This window comes from Dysidea avara, chromosome 2, assembly GCF_963678975.1.
Source record: "Dysidea avara chromosome 2, odDysAvar1.4, whole genome shotgun sequence".
In the NCBI taxonomy this organism is placed as follows: Eukaryota; Metazoa; Porifera; class Demospongiae; order Dictyoceratida; family Dysideidae; genus Dysidea; species Dysidea avara.
Window position 1 is genome coordinate 19,814,416 of NC_089273.1, and position 18,614 is coordinate 19,833,029.

Consider the following 18,614-nt stretch of genomic DNA (forward strand, 5'->3'; position numbering starts at 1 on the left):
GTTATTGACGGATTTGTACAAGGTTAGTTGTTGTTGTTGTGTAAATATAATATACTTAAAATTAGAAGGCTAGTTCTTTCTAGTGTAGTTTCACATAATATATTGGCATTGTATATCAAAAGAATCGCCTACTAATGGCAAACAAAATAGTCTTTGTTTAAAGCCCATAGCTTCTAATAATGCAAAGATATAGCTCTTTGTTTACTGCTTAATATCTTAAACGTACATGTATGACACTGGGGCCATATTTGGACACTGGGGCCATATTTGGACGCTGGTCCAAATATAGCCTCCACACTGAGGCTATATTTGGACGTACATGTACGACGCTGGTCCTTAAAGGGTTAAATAAGAGAACCTTAATGTAGCAAGCTAACAACTAATAGAGCAAATAGAAATATTAATTGCAATATAAAAATATTATCTTACATTAACTGCTTGATAACCATGCAGTGGTCAGCTCCTTTGTTTCTTCTACAATTATCAGTTTTCCAGAAATAATGACCATCTAGTGAACTGCAGTAGACATCATCCACATAGTCTGGGTCTTGCTTTGCTTTTTGTAAAGTACAAGGACATGATTGTGAAGGAATAGTGCTATTAAACCTAGCATTTTCTTGTGATATCCAGTCTGTACACATTTGGGAAGGATCTCGATTAAGGAGACTAAATACTGGGCTAACATAGCTAACTTGTAAACCATCAACATCTTTTATCACTAGGATTACTGAAACTTGCGTCACATCTACTTTTACATCGTCAGTAACCATATTGTGAAAAACATGACTCAGCCCTGTTCGTTGCAGCAAAACCCATCTGTTTTGAGTAGTTTTATAAACCATGTGGAAAACTTTAAATTTTTCATCCCATCGTTCATTTCTCACGTTGACAGCATAATTCTTTTTAGCACCAAGAATATCAATGTTTCTTTCCCGTCCACTGCTATCTGTTATTATTACATCTGGTATGCCATAAATGGCAGGCACTAAAACAACACACATATATCAGTTTAAAAATAGACAACCCCTTCAAGATACATAACTTTTATACCTCAAACTTTAGATGCAAGGTGTATCACATAATTCTTCTGCAGGTGTGTATACTCACAAATGTTCTTATTAAAATGTTTAACACCATTACATTTAAGTTATAGTTAAACCTCACCATGAGTAGGATATTGTTGTTATTAACCAGAGGCAAAACCAGATATCCTACAAGGTTTAATTAGCTTCTATCCCACACTTTGAAGTAGTCTAGTTCATAAACAATGTGTAAATAAGCATGTCAGTTGTGTATGGCTTAATTGTTTGCTAAATAAGTAGTTTTTGTAATAGTATGGATTCAATTTTTCCTAAACAGGTACCGTAGGGCTACTTATTTTCAAAGATAAAAAATTTAGAGGATTTCGTGGACAATTATTAAACCTCGAAAATAAATATCCTCGTAATTTTCAGTATACTATGTTTCGCGGAAACTAAGGATTTTTGTTGTACACATGGTAAAATGGCTCTTTGGAAATACTTTAAATGAGAGGTCAAGACTCCTCTACCATCGCCTACTGGCAGTTTATCTAAGGCTATATCTACAGGTGGAATAGTTGCTGCTAACAAGGAAGTTCAGCGCGTGATGGACTCCATTAATGATAGGACACAGCCATAGGCGGCGGAAAGGGGGGGGGCTAGGGGGCTAAAGCCTCCCTCAGAATGATATCACAACAAAATTATCTTTCTTGGAGTGGGGCTGAAAACCGTGATAAAGATCGAGATACTCTAATAAAGCAGTCACTCTAATAAAGTAGTCAGTGTGTAGCGAGCTATGTAAGGATTTTTATGTAGTTTATCAGCTAGAAATGGTAGCTGGTGAGGTGGAAAGCTCTTGTCAGTTGGTTGTGACCTTTTTTTTTTTTTTTTTTTTTGGTCTCACCTTACCAAACTATAGAAATAAGTCTGGGTTAGCCCAGCCCCCCCCTCATATCAACTACTTCCGCCGCTGGACACAGCTAAGAGGGGCCCATACGAATACTTTGATAATGTTGAGAGGGCACAAATTGGCAGATATGCTGCTGATCATGGAGTAGCTGCTGCAGTAAGGCACTACCAAATTGTTTCCAAAACGAAAGGTTAAAGATAGCAGTGTGCACACGTGGAGGGATAAGTATCGGCAAGACCTACGAATAAGGAAGAAGAGGGAAGAGAAATGGTTGTAAAGAGGCCCCCATACAAGAAAAGAGGTCGCCCATTACTTCTAGGGGACTATTTAGATGGGCAGTTGCGGGCATATATTGGAGAGATCCATCACATGGGACTAGTTTTAAACACTAGTGTCCTCATAGCTGCTGCAACTGGATTAGTTTTACACCACGACAGCAACTGGTTAAGAGAGAATGGTGGGCATTTAGAATTTTCAACCCACTGGGCTAAGGCAAAGTTGAGAAAGCTTGGATATTCAAAGAGAAAGAAAACAACAAAAGCTAGTCTAACGTCAGTAGACTTTGAAGAGTGTAAAGCTCAGTTTGTGTTCGATGCTCAAGCAATCATAGAATTAGAAGAAATTCCTGATGATCTTGTTGTAAACTGGGATCAAACTGGCATACACTATGTTCCCGTCTCAGACTGGATGATGGAAAAGACTGGTGCCAAGAGAGTTGCAATAGCTGGAGCAAATGATAAGCGTCAGATTGCTGCTGTATTTGCTGGAAGCATGAATGGAAAATTCTTACCACCTCAACTTATATATCAAGGCAAGACACCAAAGTGTTTACCTCCCCTTGATGATGTCCCTTCTGACTGGGATATAACCTTTACTGAAAATCACTGGGCTAATGAAATGACTGTAATGAGGTACCTAGAAAAAATCCTTTTCCCATACTTTGAAGCAAAGAGAGCTGAGTTGCAGTTAAGCATTGATTATCATTGTTTGGTTATCTTTGATAGGTTTCGAGGTCAATGTACTTCCAGGATTACTTCTATGCTAAAGAAAAGACACATTTACATCGTTATAGTACCAGCCAACTGTACCGACCGACTGCAACCTCTCGATGTTAGTGTGAATAAGGCAGTGAAGGCATTCTTAAGAAACCAATTTCAAGATTGGTATGCTACATGTGCCAACAAATGAGGCTACGTTCTGATGAAAAACAACCATTAGCACCAGTAGACCTTAAAATGTCCATTGTGAAGCCACTTGGTGTCCAGTGGATACTGAACGTATACAAATATATGACCAGTAGGCCAGACATTATTAAAAGTGGTTTTCGCAAATGTGGCATAAAAGTGAATGATGAACTGAACATAATTGTACATTAATTATTGTCATGGTCAAGTATTATTATTACTATTATGCAGAATCAAGTGACATCGTGTGTGTGTACTCAGTTCCCAGTACACGATCTGGCTAATTCTCTAGCTGTAAATGGTGTAAGTAACTGTTGCTCAAAGCATCGCAGTAAATGTAAACGCATGATGCTTTGTACAAACTGTACGTTGATAGGGTTATGATTATGCACTAACGCCGTGGCAAAAGCAATACTGAAAACGCCACAGTCATCTCCACCTTCCTGCTTTTGGACTGGTTCATAAGTCAACTTTGGCTTTTTAGAAATGTCAAAGAGATTCAAACAAACTGTTCTCATCTCAGAGTTTGGGGAAGAAAACACAGAATCGTACACTTTCACCTCAATCTTGGCACAAGAGATGGTAGATGCAACACACCAATGGAGCCGATTGTTTAAGTAGATGATCTGTATGCCATTTTTAATTTTGATTTGCTGTTTCTTGCCTTGTAGCAGTGTTAGCAGCAATCCAGAAATGGTTACAAATTGTTTTCTCAGCAAACACTGTGCAAAATTTATATGGTGGTTGTTAAGCCATTTTCCTTCTACAAGTAAACTCCGGTCTAATGGGGTAAGAATGCACTTCTCTATCTGTAGCCACTGCCCTTCCAAAAGATCTAGAACTTGTTCACCATCTACATGAGCTTTCATTTTAGGATTACTAGTACCTTCTTCCTCTTCATCGCCAGATTCGTCACTACTTGATGATCCAGTATCATCAATTTCGATGGTGGGAGTGCTAAACACATGGGTACTCGATACCTTATAAATTGGTACATTCACTTGTGTTGCACTACTACCACTTGTACTTTGGATGTCATTCTGCTCTGATTTCTGCTCACTTGGTGTGGTAACTGCAATTGCAAGGCTAGCAAATCGTTTGAGTTTGGGTGCCTTCTGCAATATTAAAGCTTTGCACTTTCCGTTCGAAATCTTCTTTCACAGGGCCACTGAATACCAGCTTGCAAGGGACATCTAGCCCACCTTGATCCAGATCTCTTGAATACTGACGAGGACCGATTACAATACATGATATTATACCTCCTTTCTTTAAAAACAAATTGCAAGGTACTGAAATGGTTCGAGGCACGTGCCCAACGATAGTATCATTTTCGATTATAGCCACGGCATAGCTATCATAATCGTTGTCAGTTTCCCTTCAGCTCTGAAGTATCTTTCCAATTGTAGGCGTAAAAATATCTTTGTAAATGTGATGCCCTCTGATCACCGACGAGTACTCAATGAATCACACATTTCGAGAATGTCGTCGCCACGTGCTACGTGTGTTAAATTTTCGCTGATTGCCTGTAACCTCGAAATTTTTTCTGTAAAGCTAAATTTTGAGAATCCGCAAAATTTTATATCCTCGAAAATAAGTAGCCCTATGGTAGTTTTATAGTGTGTGTGGCTTCAAAGTTTGCTGAAGTTGTAGATTGTATGCTGCGTATGACTTGAATTGCTTTGATTACACTTCTTTTAATCAAATGTGTAATTTCCATATATGTACTGGGGTGGGGTTTAACTACGATTTAACTATCATATACTCCCAGCTTTTTACTTTGATGTATGGCTTCAGTGGGATAGAAGTAGTCCATAATAGTTATGAATCAAAGAACTGAATAAATACACAAGAGTAGGGACCATAACACATCAATAAAAAGCACTGAAACAAGCTGGAGTAGTGCACGATATTAAATCACAGTAAAACAATAAGAAGTGCTATATCCCTACTATGCTGATACCATAATGGAAATGCACAGTAGGGATATAACACTTCTTATTGTTTTACTGTGATCTAACCACTACTCCAGCTTGTTTCAGTGCTTTTTATCGATGTGTTATGGTCCCTACTCTAGCTGAAAATTCCAAATATTTCTGTGTACTTATAATAATAATACAGAATTATCGAACTATCATCACATACAGAAATACTCAATATCTATAATTAGTACCAAGTTGAAAATTCCAAATTGTTCTGTTTACTTTTGTAAATACTTATTATAACTGGTGAACCCACGCATACCGCATCTGAAATGGTGCAGCGCATCCCAATTATTGTCTGAAAAGTGAAGTATTCGTTGCCAGCTATGTTCAACGTGTTACGCAGCATTTCAAATCAATAACTGTTTGAAAAGCACCTCTGCAATCCACGCATACCGAAAGAAAGAAATGGTGCCGCATGCCCCAGTTACATCAATAATTGTCATCTGAAAAGTGAAGTATCCATTACGCTTCGTTATCAGCTATTTTCAACCCGTTACACAGCAGTACGAATCAAGAACTGTTTGAAAAGCACCTCTGCTATCAAATTAACTACTGACAAATACGGACGATTTCTGTTACTAAGGGAAGCCATCATGTGCTATCGCCAAATCAACACTTTTCTCTGTCAGTAAAGATGAATGGGATACAAAGGAGGACACTGGTAAGTCCATGAAGAATGCATTGTATGCACTGCGGTATGCCAAAAGGCACCTCTTGGGCCGAAGTGACATCAAACAGTGAAAAAATCAAGCCAGTAGTCTTTGCCATTATTGAGTTACGCTTGTATGGAGGCATCAGTCAGTCATTCAGTAGAAAATTCTGTTAAATAAAGTATTTTTTAAATTCCGTAGCAACTTCTTGAAAGTGTTTCGAGTCGATCTGAAGTTTGTTTGGGCTTAGTTTTACCTAACCAACGCTGCCTCATCATCTTCAGAGAAAATTGAAGCTGGGTTTTGGGTGCAGGGGCAGATCCAGAGTTTGGAAAGAGGGGGGGCACCTTACTGAAAAAAGTTGAAGAGCAAAAAAAATAAAAAAAAATAAAATAAAAAAAAAGTCACAACAATAATAGCTAGTTATCCTTTACCAAATATATTATATCACGTAGTGTTATGTAAAATAAAATCCTATTTATAGCTTCATAAGTAAGCTGCACTGCCTCATGAACATTGTGATTACTTTATTAGAGTAATTGACTGCTCTATTAGAGTATCTCGATCTTGTATGCAATTTCTTGAAGGGGGGAGGGAGCATTTGCCCCAAATGCCCCATCCTGGATCCGCCATTGGGGTGGTGCTATTTTGTGGACCACACCTAATCCTTTGTGGTCGCTACTATACACTACCATCTAATGAAACCTTGTGTAGTCCAAATTTAAGTTAAAAAATATCACAGCATAGACATTGCCATGCTGTTTAATGTAATATTGGCTGCTTTTGCTACTCTAGAATATTAGTGATATATTGTTCAAGTGTAGTATCATAAAGTACGGGTTTTCTTGCCCAAGAGATCACCTAATAACCAGTCTCATATTTCCTTCATAATAGCTATGCAGTATTGGTTAGGCATAACCAAGCCCATAAATGTCCTCAGAGTGACCTCAAACCCTTCCAACAAATTCTGTGATCTTTTAACCCTTTATTACCGAAGTTTTCTTTACAAAACCGCAAGTGTGAAAACTTTTATGGCTTGTGTGAACTGTGGGCGATACGAGTGGACCCCACCCATTAATTAACCCATCAAGCTATATACCGTTTGATAGCCATCTCTCTCTTCTACCAACACAGCTAGAATACTTACAGATCACACACACAACTCACGCGCTATGAAGCGAAGAAAGCGTATCTTCTCCGTATCGCCATGGCTTTGAAAGATGGGCGCCGCCATCTTACTAATCAACGCGATGACATCACACTATTTATTTTTAGAATCCTTATCACGTGGGGAATGGAGTAATTCCAACTAAAGCCTACTAGTAGCAGGGAGAAGGCGAACATGGAGTTTTAAACAGGTATTATTGTTTTGTATATGCTATTTTATATTGCCAAGTGCCATAACTTGCCCATGCTTCTTCCTATCGCCGAACGGTAAACTTCATTAAAAACGCCCGGTCCTTCTGAGCAGTTTGGTAGCAATTTCAGCTTCGTAGCCCCTAGGAAAAAGGAGTTATGGCTCCGTTTATAAAGGGCACTCGTTATGGCAATATATTAGCCATTCGATAATAAAGGGTTAACTGAATTTTCTGACTGACTGCCTGCCTGCCTGCCTGCTTGCCTGCCCATCCGCCTGCCTACTTGCCCGCCTGGCTGTCAGCTTGTGTGATGCCTCCAGCTAAACATAACTTGACCTAAAACGTCTTTTCATCAACCACCGCAGCAGCTACAATACATGTATTATGTACCTACCTTTCACTTCCTTTGTGTTCTACTATCATGTAGGTATTGATAGGAGGCAACTTGAGGCATTCTTCAGTACTTTAGTCTTTGTAGTGTGATATGATTGATTGATTGCAGAGGCACTTCTTGTACTATAATGCTATATAACATAGAAGCAAAATGGTCACATTGCAATTGATGATCAGGATGTGCGTAATTTCCAAGATTTATTGCAAAGGCTCTTCTTAATTCAATTGTAATGATGCATAATCATAAACATAGCTGAAAGAAGTAGGATAGTGACTTAACATTTCAGTCATTAACATTGAGCATGTGTTTGGTTACATGATTAATGTGTCTGATGTCATTCTATGTTACTGCAAATAAAGTAAACAAACAAGTGTGAGATCAAACTGTGAAATTTTACTTTGGATCACAGAAAACAATTATACACTGCAGCAGGGGTAGGTACAGGAGCTGACAGGCACAAACAGGCTAGTGTGGGTGGGATAACATGTTTTCTTGTTATTGCTATATTTTTAAGCAGGAAATAATCACCTTTTGGTAAGAGCCTCACTGTTGATTTTTTGTAATTTTGGGCTTTAAAGATAGTTGTGAAGTCTAATAACTGTTTACAAGACAGGGACAGTGTATAGTGCCGCAATAAAAAGAAACAAGCTGGATCGGAGTGGTACATAATGTACACATACTGTAAAACAATAAGAAGTGAATATTCCTTCTGTGCTATACTCAAAATGCAGTAGGGATATTCACTTCTTATTGTTTGGCAGCATTTGGACATTATGTACTACTCCGATCCAGCTTGTTTCAGTACTTTTTATTGCAGCACTATACACTGTCCCTACTTTAATTTAACATTCCATATTTTTTTCTTGTACTTGTTTGTGAACTTTTTTTGCAACTTCATGACCACTAAATATCCTGCTTTTTACAAAATCAGTCACAATAGTATTACAGAGTTAATCATAACACTATATATTATGCAAACAATCAACCAGCATAACACCACTATATAAGTTGCTAAGCTGTAGTAAGCTGGATTCACGTAACTAAACAACAATAGTGGTGGTCAAAGCAAAGAAATGTGTTTAGAAACACAAGCAACCTCGCCAGTTAACTTTACCGGAAAACAACACTTATTAGCTATAAATCACTGAACTATATTCACCTAGCTACACATGTCTAGTTTGCCACAGTATTGAACAAGTTACTCTCACTGAATGATATCAACTACCAACTTCGAAAACTACTGAGCCACTAGTCGGCTCATCCCCAGCCACCCATGCACTCGATCACGCAAAGGATCTTTGCGTGAACAAAAGCACGTGGGCAGTTGGGGATGAGACTACTTAGCCACATGTAGTTTGGTGCAATGCCGCGTGTATTCGAATACACCTGCAGATGGAAGCTATACTGTAGTCTGTAGTCTATGAACACTATCAGTTTGACTGATGGCTATGGTAAAGAATGATAAAAGGTAACATAAAAGTAGGGTTCCACCGATACAGAAAAATACCTACCAATCCGATACCGATACCTAGCAATAAATTTTCACCGATACAGATACCGATACTGATAATTGCCATACACTTTACACACCTTTTAAGTTAGTTATGTTTGACTGCTCTATTAGAATATTTTATTGTGCAGTGACTGTTCTATTAGAGTATTTCGATCTTTTTCATGCAAACATAATAAGTAGCAGTTGCTCAATATTTAACAAAGCAATTCCTGCACCTTTTATGCTAGAATAATGCTCAGCACTATTTCCAACTTGTTATACCTCACGTTTTGCTATCATAGCATTTATGATGATAGTTATGATTATGACGATTGGCGCAAGTGGTTATTAATCGGTATCGGAGTATCTAAATACCGATACCAATCGATACCAATCGATACCAAAAGCCCAATATCGGCTCCGATACAATACCGATCCGATTATCGGTGGATCACTACATAAAAGTGCACTTATCGTATGTTTATAAATATAACCAAAGGGTTTTCCTTAATTGAAATAGAAACGTTTTTGTGAAAGAATCAGGGCTGTAGCTGTAGTCAGTTTTCTACTATGCTTGATTGAAGTCATAGGCATTATAGAAAATTCTATTGAATAAATCGTTTTTAAAATTCTGTAGCAACTTAACAGAAACATTTCAGGCAATCTGAAGACACCTTTAGGCTTAATTTTACCCAATCAACACTGTCATGATGTTATGAGGAAAAATCAAAACGGGTATTTAGGTTATACTATAACACAGGCCATGCACACACCTTCACTGCCCCTACTATACAGTACTATCGTACTGTACGATAAACTGGTGCCTGATTTTTAGAGGTAACACAGCATCATTTTGTATCTCCTTTTTATCTAGTGTAGTTTTATAGCCAAGTAAAATTTGTGAACTCGGTGGATTTTAATCAGGTAGTCACCTATACACTTAATTTGATCACTGCACCTAAATCATATTAAATACTTGACATACCTCACTACAGTATTCTATGTCATTGCATGTGTTCTTACCAATAGTGAGGACAACGTGAAATTTAAAAGTTGCACCATCATCATCAGAAATATTCAGAACACTTGGTCCCAGTCTAGCAAACAATGGTAGAGGACATAATGCACTGTTGGGACCAGTAGTCTTTCCTATTGTCTGTGATACATGTCCATATATGGCTCTTGCAATTTGCCCATGTTCAAACTTGCATGTTATAGTAGTGTCTGGGTTAGGAAAACAAGGTCCTTTAATAGTTACCAGTCCACCTCCAGTGAGTGGAATAAACTTCCTATCTACCACACCAGCACCTACATAGACATAATTTTATAAATTATGAAGTAACAACATAATGTTGCATAACTATTGAACTCTACTTTCACAATACACAATGACATTAGCTTGACAAGACTTTGAATTACATTAAATATCTACAGATACTGTATACATACATACCAAAAAACTTACAATCAAGACACATGGTATGTTGTGCGGCCAAGAAGTACCTGTGAGTATATCGACAGGAAGATGTGATTTTCGCACCTCCATTGGTCTGTGCTACCTTGATGATTTTAATTGTGGCCATGCCTGCCAACGTCAGTACTCCACATAACAAATTTGAGCAAAATTACTTCAACCGTTCCCAAGATATGCAACTTCAAAAATTGGTTTAGTTTCGTATGGTTTTTTTGTTTTTTTTTCTTATTTTTCTTCTTTTCACACACCTACAAAAACTGCCATAAAACTTGAATGCCATAATCCGATTGCCTTGAAATTTGGTACACAAAAGGGGATATAACGGCGCATCTTGGTACCAAGTTTGGCTGGAATACGATAAACAGTCAAGGTGTTATTAGCGATTATTCACGAAAAATAATACCAATATCTTGTCATGCCTACAAGATAAACCGCTTATAGGAAGAAGCTGAAAATCAATACATGATTAGGATAACTATCAAACCTCAAACCTTTTGTGGTTTGAAAGTAATCAAGTTAAAGAACACAAAGATACAACAAAAAAAACAACAGTGTGCAATCAAGATTAGCTAATGAAAAACGATCACTTGCCATGCCTACTAGAAAACCCATTCGGGGGAACCATATGAAAATTGGTGTAGAGATGGAATAATCATCTTAGAAAGGACCTTCAACTATGTAGAAGAATCAGGCTTGAAGCAACAGAGTTATAACACAAGATCCAACTCAGTGTAGCAAGTGCAAGATCGAGATAATAGAGCAGTCACCCTAATAAAGCAGTCAGCTAAGAAATAAATAATTTAGTGTATTTAAGCATTCAGCTATGTCCTGTAGAGAATTTAATTCACCACCCTGTATACAACTGAACTACAATAAGCCATCTTCTAGAGAGATCAGCTAGAAACAAGTCATTCTGCAAAGTGTTAAACTACTGATAAATTGAGTCACCCTGTAGAGTGTTCAGCTAGAGTGAGAAATCGGCTAGAAACAAGTCACTCTGTGAAGAGATCAGCTAGAAACGAGTCACCCTAATGAGAATTCAACTATATTTCATGTCACCCTGTAGAGAGGTCAGCTAGAAACAAGTCTCCCAGTAGAGAGATCAGCTACATAATCATCCTGTAGAGAGATCAGCTACATAATCATCCTGTAGAGAGATCAGCTACATAATCATCCTGTAGAGAGATCAGCTGGACACAAATCACCTTGTAGAGGTAGCTACAACATGTTACCCTGTGGAGAGATCAGCTAAACATAAAGAGAGATTAGCTAGAAACAAGTCACTCTATAAAAATCAGCTAGAAACAAGACACTCTGCAGAGAGTTCAATAGAAACAAGTTGGCCTATAGAGAGATCAGCTATAAACAAGTCACACAGTAGAGATATCAGCTAGAAATAAATCTATTAGTAGAGAGATCAGCTAGAAAAAGTTACGATGTAGAGATATCAGCCAGAAACAAATTAAGATCTGCTATAAACAAATCACCCTGTAGAGAGATCAGCTAGAAACAAGTCATCCTGCAAGGATTTCAGCTACATTTCAAGTCACCTTGTAGAGAGTCCAGTAGAAACAAGCTACCCTGTAGAGAGATCAGCTAGACTGTATAAAGAGTTTGTGCAGCTATAAGCAAGTCACTATGAAGAGAGATCAGTAGAAACCAATCTCCCTGTAAAGAGATCAGCCAGAAATAAATCACCCTGTAGAGAGATCAGCTAGAAAAAAAGTCACAGATCAGGTCATCCTACAGAAAGTTCAGCTACATTTTGTGGAGTGTTTGAGCTAGATATAAGCCAGTTCAGCTACAAACAAATCTCTCAGCAGCTAGAAACAAATTGCCCTGTATAGTATTTAGTATTATAATACACAAAATATTTGATTCAGTTATGAATGCTAAATAAATTTCAACTTAATATGTAAGCTAGGAACCTTAATTAAAAGACATACAGTGAAACCTGTCTAAACAGGTCACTGCATAAAGAGGTCACCTATCTAAACTGGCCATTGTGAAAAATCCCCATATGTGCCAACTGTGTACAAAGTTATCTGTTTAGTGCAGCCACCTCCTTAATGAGGTCAGAAAATTTTGTCCCTATATGACCGGAATAGACAGATTTCACTGTATTATTTTTTTTATATTTTATGATTTTGAAGTATTTAAGTTGGGCAACCACTCAATTATAAATTACATTAGGAATATTATTGTTGAAATTTTGTCAGTATTGTTGCATGACTTGGCTGACAAATTATCCCAGACAGTAATCTATATGGGATCCACATACAACTTATATCTGACCCTCTTTACTTAATGCATCAAGAGCCAGATTTTGGGGGTAGCATTGGACACCAGATTGTACATCTTATCCAGACTCTGGTGGAAATTACCGCAGAATTTATAGTGCAGAATATATACGTAGGTTACTCACTATAGGAATAATCATCTTAAAGGAAAAGTGAACAAATTGCTATGTAACAATTGGGCATTACTCCATGTAGTCTATGGCAACACACAGTGCCACACATATTCCATGTAAGTTTCTGGAATATACACAGCTTTATTTCTGTTAACACAATCAAGTAATTCATTATCACATATAATCTGATCTCTGGATATTCTACACAGTGGATTACACCTACTTGACCTAGGCAAATGTAAACCAAACATCCTGTATCATCTGGACACACTGACAGTTACAATCTTCTTTATCTCACTCAATTATGTTGAATTATATAGTTGCGTGTTGAAATATACATTTATGTACCACTATGCGTGGGCAGTTCAAAGGTGCCATGAGTGCTATAATTTGTATATAGCACTGCTGCACTAACTGCAGCGAGTGCATTATAATGTATAATGCACTGACCGCAGTGCAATATATTTATATTGCTGACTGCGGTTTTGTGCTACATTGCACAAGTGCCAGTAGCTAAGGCTGCTATGACACCTTACCTAATAGGTGGCAAGAAGCCTCAAATTGTTATATGTGACCAGATCTGCGAAAACCCAACATAATGATGCAAGCCCAAATTTTCAGTATAAGCCATTGATTTGCAATGGGTAAAATATTTGCGTAATCGAAAAAAAAATTCGTAAAATTTTTAAATGCTCTGTTCTTTGTGAAGGAAGGGTCCTATGATAAACACCTGGATATCATCTTATTCGCCTACTCAAGAGGAATACAAAAAATCATTGTTTCGTTGCAGTAGACTAAAGGATACGTAAGTTATGGGCGTCTGTTTACGTCACATCAAAACGATCGTACACGATCGATTTTTCTTCACTTATTTTGTCTCTGTATGCAGTGAAGAATGGTAATAGAAGAAACAACTTACCCAGTAATGGACTCCCCTATTCATGGCGAACAAAATGGTGCAAGTTGCAACTCTGTACTGCATTGTATTTGTACGTTACAGCCGTTTTTGTAAGCACATGTAATTTATTTTCCCAATACTTGCTGTACAAATCGATCTTTCTGTTGTTGCTACTTTGTAGGGCTGTAACTCCAAAAGTTGTTGCCATATGAGGCTGAAACTTGGCCAGAGCATACACTTGGCTAAGTAGATTATAAATATTTAACAATAAAGAATTTGAAAAATGCGCCATTATGTCGGGTTTTCGCAGATCCGGTCACATATAGCCTAACATGCGAAATTTGATTGTGGGGCCATACAGGGAACGTCACTACTACATTATCTTACTAGTTTGATCAAAGCTTCCACCTTAACAAATCACTTCTAAAATAATATTGTATTCTAATTTATACTCACCATAATAATCGATTGTGGCATTGCCATGTGATTGTTTGGTCAAGGCCATGCTTGATACGTAATATTGTTAGTTTTAGAGCACCACAATCGATATTGGCATTCTACCTTATAAAAGAAATGTATGTAGCTGCAGCGTTGGATCTTTTCCACCTATTAGTACTAGTAATAGCATGGGTAGCAGTGAAATTTGGGATAAATATCACGAGTGTTGTATTGGAAATGGGGATAAATTTCACGAGGCGAAGCCGAGTGAAATTTACCATTTCCAATACAACAAGAGTGGTATTTATCCCAAATTTCACTGCTACCCATGCTATTCCCAGTTAATACCATACTCGCTGCATATACGCATGCTGTGCATTAGCGTTGCCATGTACGCAATTTGTCACTATGTACTAAACACGTGTCAACACTAATTGTTAACATAAATTCTAGCCAATGAAATTGCAATTACAACTTTTTCACTGCTACCAGTGAAATACGGGATAAATTTCACTGCTACTATTGAGACTTTTGTATGGGCACTGAAACAGGTATGGTATTAGTATATGTAATAGGATGGATGGCTGTGGTATTCGGGATTAATAGTGGGAGCATTGTAAACAGGAAGGAGTAAAATAGTGCGAGGCTTTGCCTCGCACTATTTCCTTCCTGTTTACAATGCCAGAACTATTAATCCCGAATACCACAACCATCCGTCCCATTGCAAATTAATCCGACAACCATAGCAACTGTTACTAGGCAACAGAAATTCAAAAAATAACCACTTAAAAGGCCAAACACACTTAGCAACCGTTGCCTAGCAGCAACCGTCGTTATGGTCTCAAGATGACGTTCACTTTAGCAACCCGTTGCTTAGCAACCCATTGCTTAGTAACCAACCATATTGTTGCAATGCCATGGAGCATCTATCACTATGGTAACACTAGTTGTGAAGTCAGACATTTACTTAATAGAAACACACCACACTATTTTAGCCGATCAAATTAGTATTATATGTTTTTGGCAAGGGACCTTGACAAACAAGTGCAATACTAATTCTATTGGCTAATCGCTTGACGTATTTCAAAATAATACATCAAGGTGCTATTGAGAGTATTATACTGTAACACATTCAGTTGTTGGATTAGGTGAGCGGTATATAACAGTTATACAACATGCACTTGTGCTCTGCCTCTATAACGCACTCACCTTCGGGCCTAACAGCCCTCAGGTTTGTGCATTTATATCAGGTGGAGCACTCATGCCCGTTGTATAACTATATAATATGTCAGCGTCTGGTATATGTACTGTCAGTCTATGAACTATGCATCACTTAATGTTTTATGTGTCATTTCATACCTTCATAGTTACAGCCAGACTTATTAATGCTTTTCTGATCGAGGCGTAACATCAATTTGCTCTTTTCACAATTTGGTATGCCATCATTTTGATTATCAGCTGAGCTTGTACGATACTGAGCAGACTTCTCTGTGCCACTAAATCCAATATATGGCTGAGAACCTTTTTCACTTGACAATGAATTCAAAATATTCGAATTTTGGTACAAAAACATAGCAAAACTGTGTCTACCATTTGTAGTGAGAATAGTGGTGAAAGTGATAGGCTAAGGAGGAAAATAATGTGCAAGTATATGTAGATATTCCAAGAAGCAAAGACAGCTATATGATGATGTCACACGAATACACACAGGTACACACACAATAGCTAGTTATTAGTGAAACAAGGGAAGTTACCTACAGGTAGACATCTTATCCCTAATTCAGTCATGTGTTGTATGTTAACTATTTAAGACTGGTAAACCAGTATATACCACAACAATAGAAAGAATGGTTGTGTAAATAAGTGCAATACACTGAAGTAGTAATGGTTCATATAATATGTGACCGGATCTGCGAAAACCCAACATAATGGCGCAAGCCTAAATTTTCAGTATAAGCCATTCATTTGCAATGGGTAAAATATTCGCATAATCGAGAAAAAAAATTCTTAAAATTTTTAAATGCTTTGTTCTTTGTGAAGGAAGGGCCCTATGATAAAAACCTGGATATCACCTTATTCGCCTACTCAAGAGGAGTCCACAAATTTTGTTTTGTTGCAGTAGACTAAAGGATACATAAGTTATGGGCATTTGTTTACGTCACGTCGAAACGATTGTACGCGATCGATTTTCTTCACTGATTTCGTCTCTGTATGCAGTGATGAATGGTAATAGAAGAAAAAACTTACCTGGTAATGGACTCCCCTATTCATGGCGAACACAGTGGTGCAAGTTGAAACTCTGTATTGCATTGTATGTGTAAGTTACAGCCATTTTTGTAAGCTCATGTAATTTATTTTCTCAATACTTGCTGTACAAATCGATCTTTCTGTTGTTGCTACTTTGTAGGGCTGTAACTCCAAAATTTGTTGCCATATGAAGCTGAAACTTGGCCAGAGCATATACTTGGCTAAGCAGATTATAAATATTCAATAATAAAGAATTTGAAAAATGCGCCATTATGTCGGGTTTTCGCAAATCCGATCACATATATACCATGACTAGTACTTAACATGCAGAAAAACATATACCCCATACTTAATTTTTACATCTGGGAACACTCAATCCAACTATCAATTATTGAAAAGTAAAGTGGACATTACGATATGTTTTTAGCTACATTCAGCCTGTTATACAACATTACAATTACAAGAAATGCCTCTGCAATCAATCCAATCACTATGGAAACATGTGCAATTTCTGTTACAAATGTAGGGAAGTCAACAACCCACAAATCGACACCTTGCACTGTCAACAAAAAGAAATCAGAAAGCAAAGGTAATTCCATGATGCACATATTGTAGGTACTGCAGTATGCCAAAAGGCACCTGCTGGGCTCATTTTTGACAAACCAATACTGAGTTAGGAGACACTCTCTCCTCTATTACAGATTCTTGATGTAACCCAATATACAATATTACCATATTACATATGCACAGGCATGCATTGATTTAGTATACATACCCTAATAGAGGAAAGCATACTTATACTGTACAGTGGGAAATTTTTGAAAGGTTAAATTTAAAAAAAAATTCAAAAACGATGCATTTTCAAAAATAATGTTTCATAATTTATCAGAAATAGCTAGCTAGCATCTTAGAAGTGATGATTAAGCAACATACAAAGTTAGAGTGTTTGTATTCTACTGTAATGTTATGCAGTTAGCTAGCTACAGCTAGACCTCGATCAGTCCATTACTCTCTCATGGCCAGACCCTACTCTCTGCATGGCGCTTATCAATTACAGACTACGACTGGTTACTCAATGGGATAAAACTTTACAAGTGACACCACAAGTCTTAAAAGCCTATGAGAAAATCATTATTCTAGCCTGAGTGAAATAACTGAAAGCCAGCTAGACATGGCTGAATCTAATTGGATTGTAGCATTAAGACCAAACCACGTGATTCAAGCTGGGAAGGGGTAGCTAACTATATGCAATTCTACCAAAGTCAAATGAGCATTTATCAATATGTATGCTTACCTGAACAATCACAGCAGCACTTTCTAACGTATGTGAACAATGCAACCACTTAACTAGCTTTCTCCACTTAACTAGTAAGCAGAGTTCAAGATCCTTTCCAGTTAATTATCTAAGTGGTAAAGATGACCTGTTGCAAAAATACTTTTTTGAACTTGCAATTAAGCACTCTTTTTGAAAATTTAACTATTCAAAAATTTCCTGCTACACAGTACAAACACCTTCCTTACCATCTCTTCAAAAGTCTTATAACATTTCTTCATAAATAATTTTTATATTGTATATAATGTTTTGGCAAAAAAATCTGATATACTACAAATTATTCACTTACGTACCTCCACAAAATTTTTACTTTTAACATTCGTCCAGGTTACAACAAATGCCCAATGTGCTTCAAACTGTGTCATACTTGATTCAACATTTCTAATTTCTGTGCTAATGTACTCTAACAGTTCAGTGTGTGTACTTTCCTTAAAGTGCACATTTCCTCCATCTGTTACGTCAAGGTCAGTCCAATAAGGAGCAATAATCACCTCATTATCTAAAGGAGCATCAGACCTTGCTTGAGTAAACGGTTTATTGAAGGATATCCGTCCATTTGTGCTAACCTATGCAATGGATTAAAACAAAAAACATGACAACTGATTCATGCGGTACAAATGTGATGCATGCGGTACAAAAAACTTTAATGGCAATTCGATTCATATTCTTGTGCACAAAATGCTACAGCCTATAAAATATACAAATTTGTGATCAAACTACATACCCTCTCATCTATGTGGTCAGCAAGTGTAAGAGAAGGGCATTAGCATGTTAATAGTGTTGTATAAAAATCAAAGTTTACTTGGGTGAGAAAGCACTATC

The 18,614-nt window shown here is 37.3% G+C and overlaps 1 protein-coding gene across 1 annotated transcript in view; it reads right to left on the reverse strand.

Annotated features, from left to right (window-relative positions):
• Positions 1 to 18,614, reverse strand: part of LOC136246785 (uncharacterized) — a 47,114-nt gene that overhangs the window by 3,359 nt on the left and 25,141 nt on the right. The window contains exons 10-13 of the mRNA XM_066038345.1: positions 18,086 to 18,358; positions 15,572 to 15,836; positions 10,013 to 10,297; positions 430 to 985 (exon numbers count right to left, since the gene is read on the reverse strand). Coding sequence (XP_065894417.1) covers positions 430 to 985; positions 10,013 to 10,297; positions 15,572 to 15,836; positions 18,086 to 18,358 — 1,379 coding nt within the window. The remainder of the gene's footprint in view (positions 1 to 429; positions 986 to 10,012; positions 10,298 to 15,571; positions 15,837 to 18,085; positions 18,359 to 18,614) is intronic.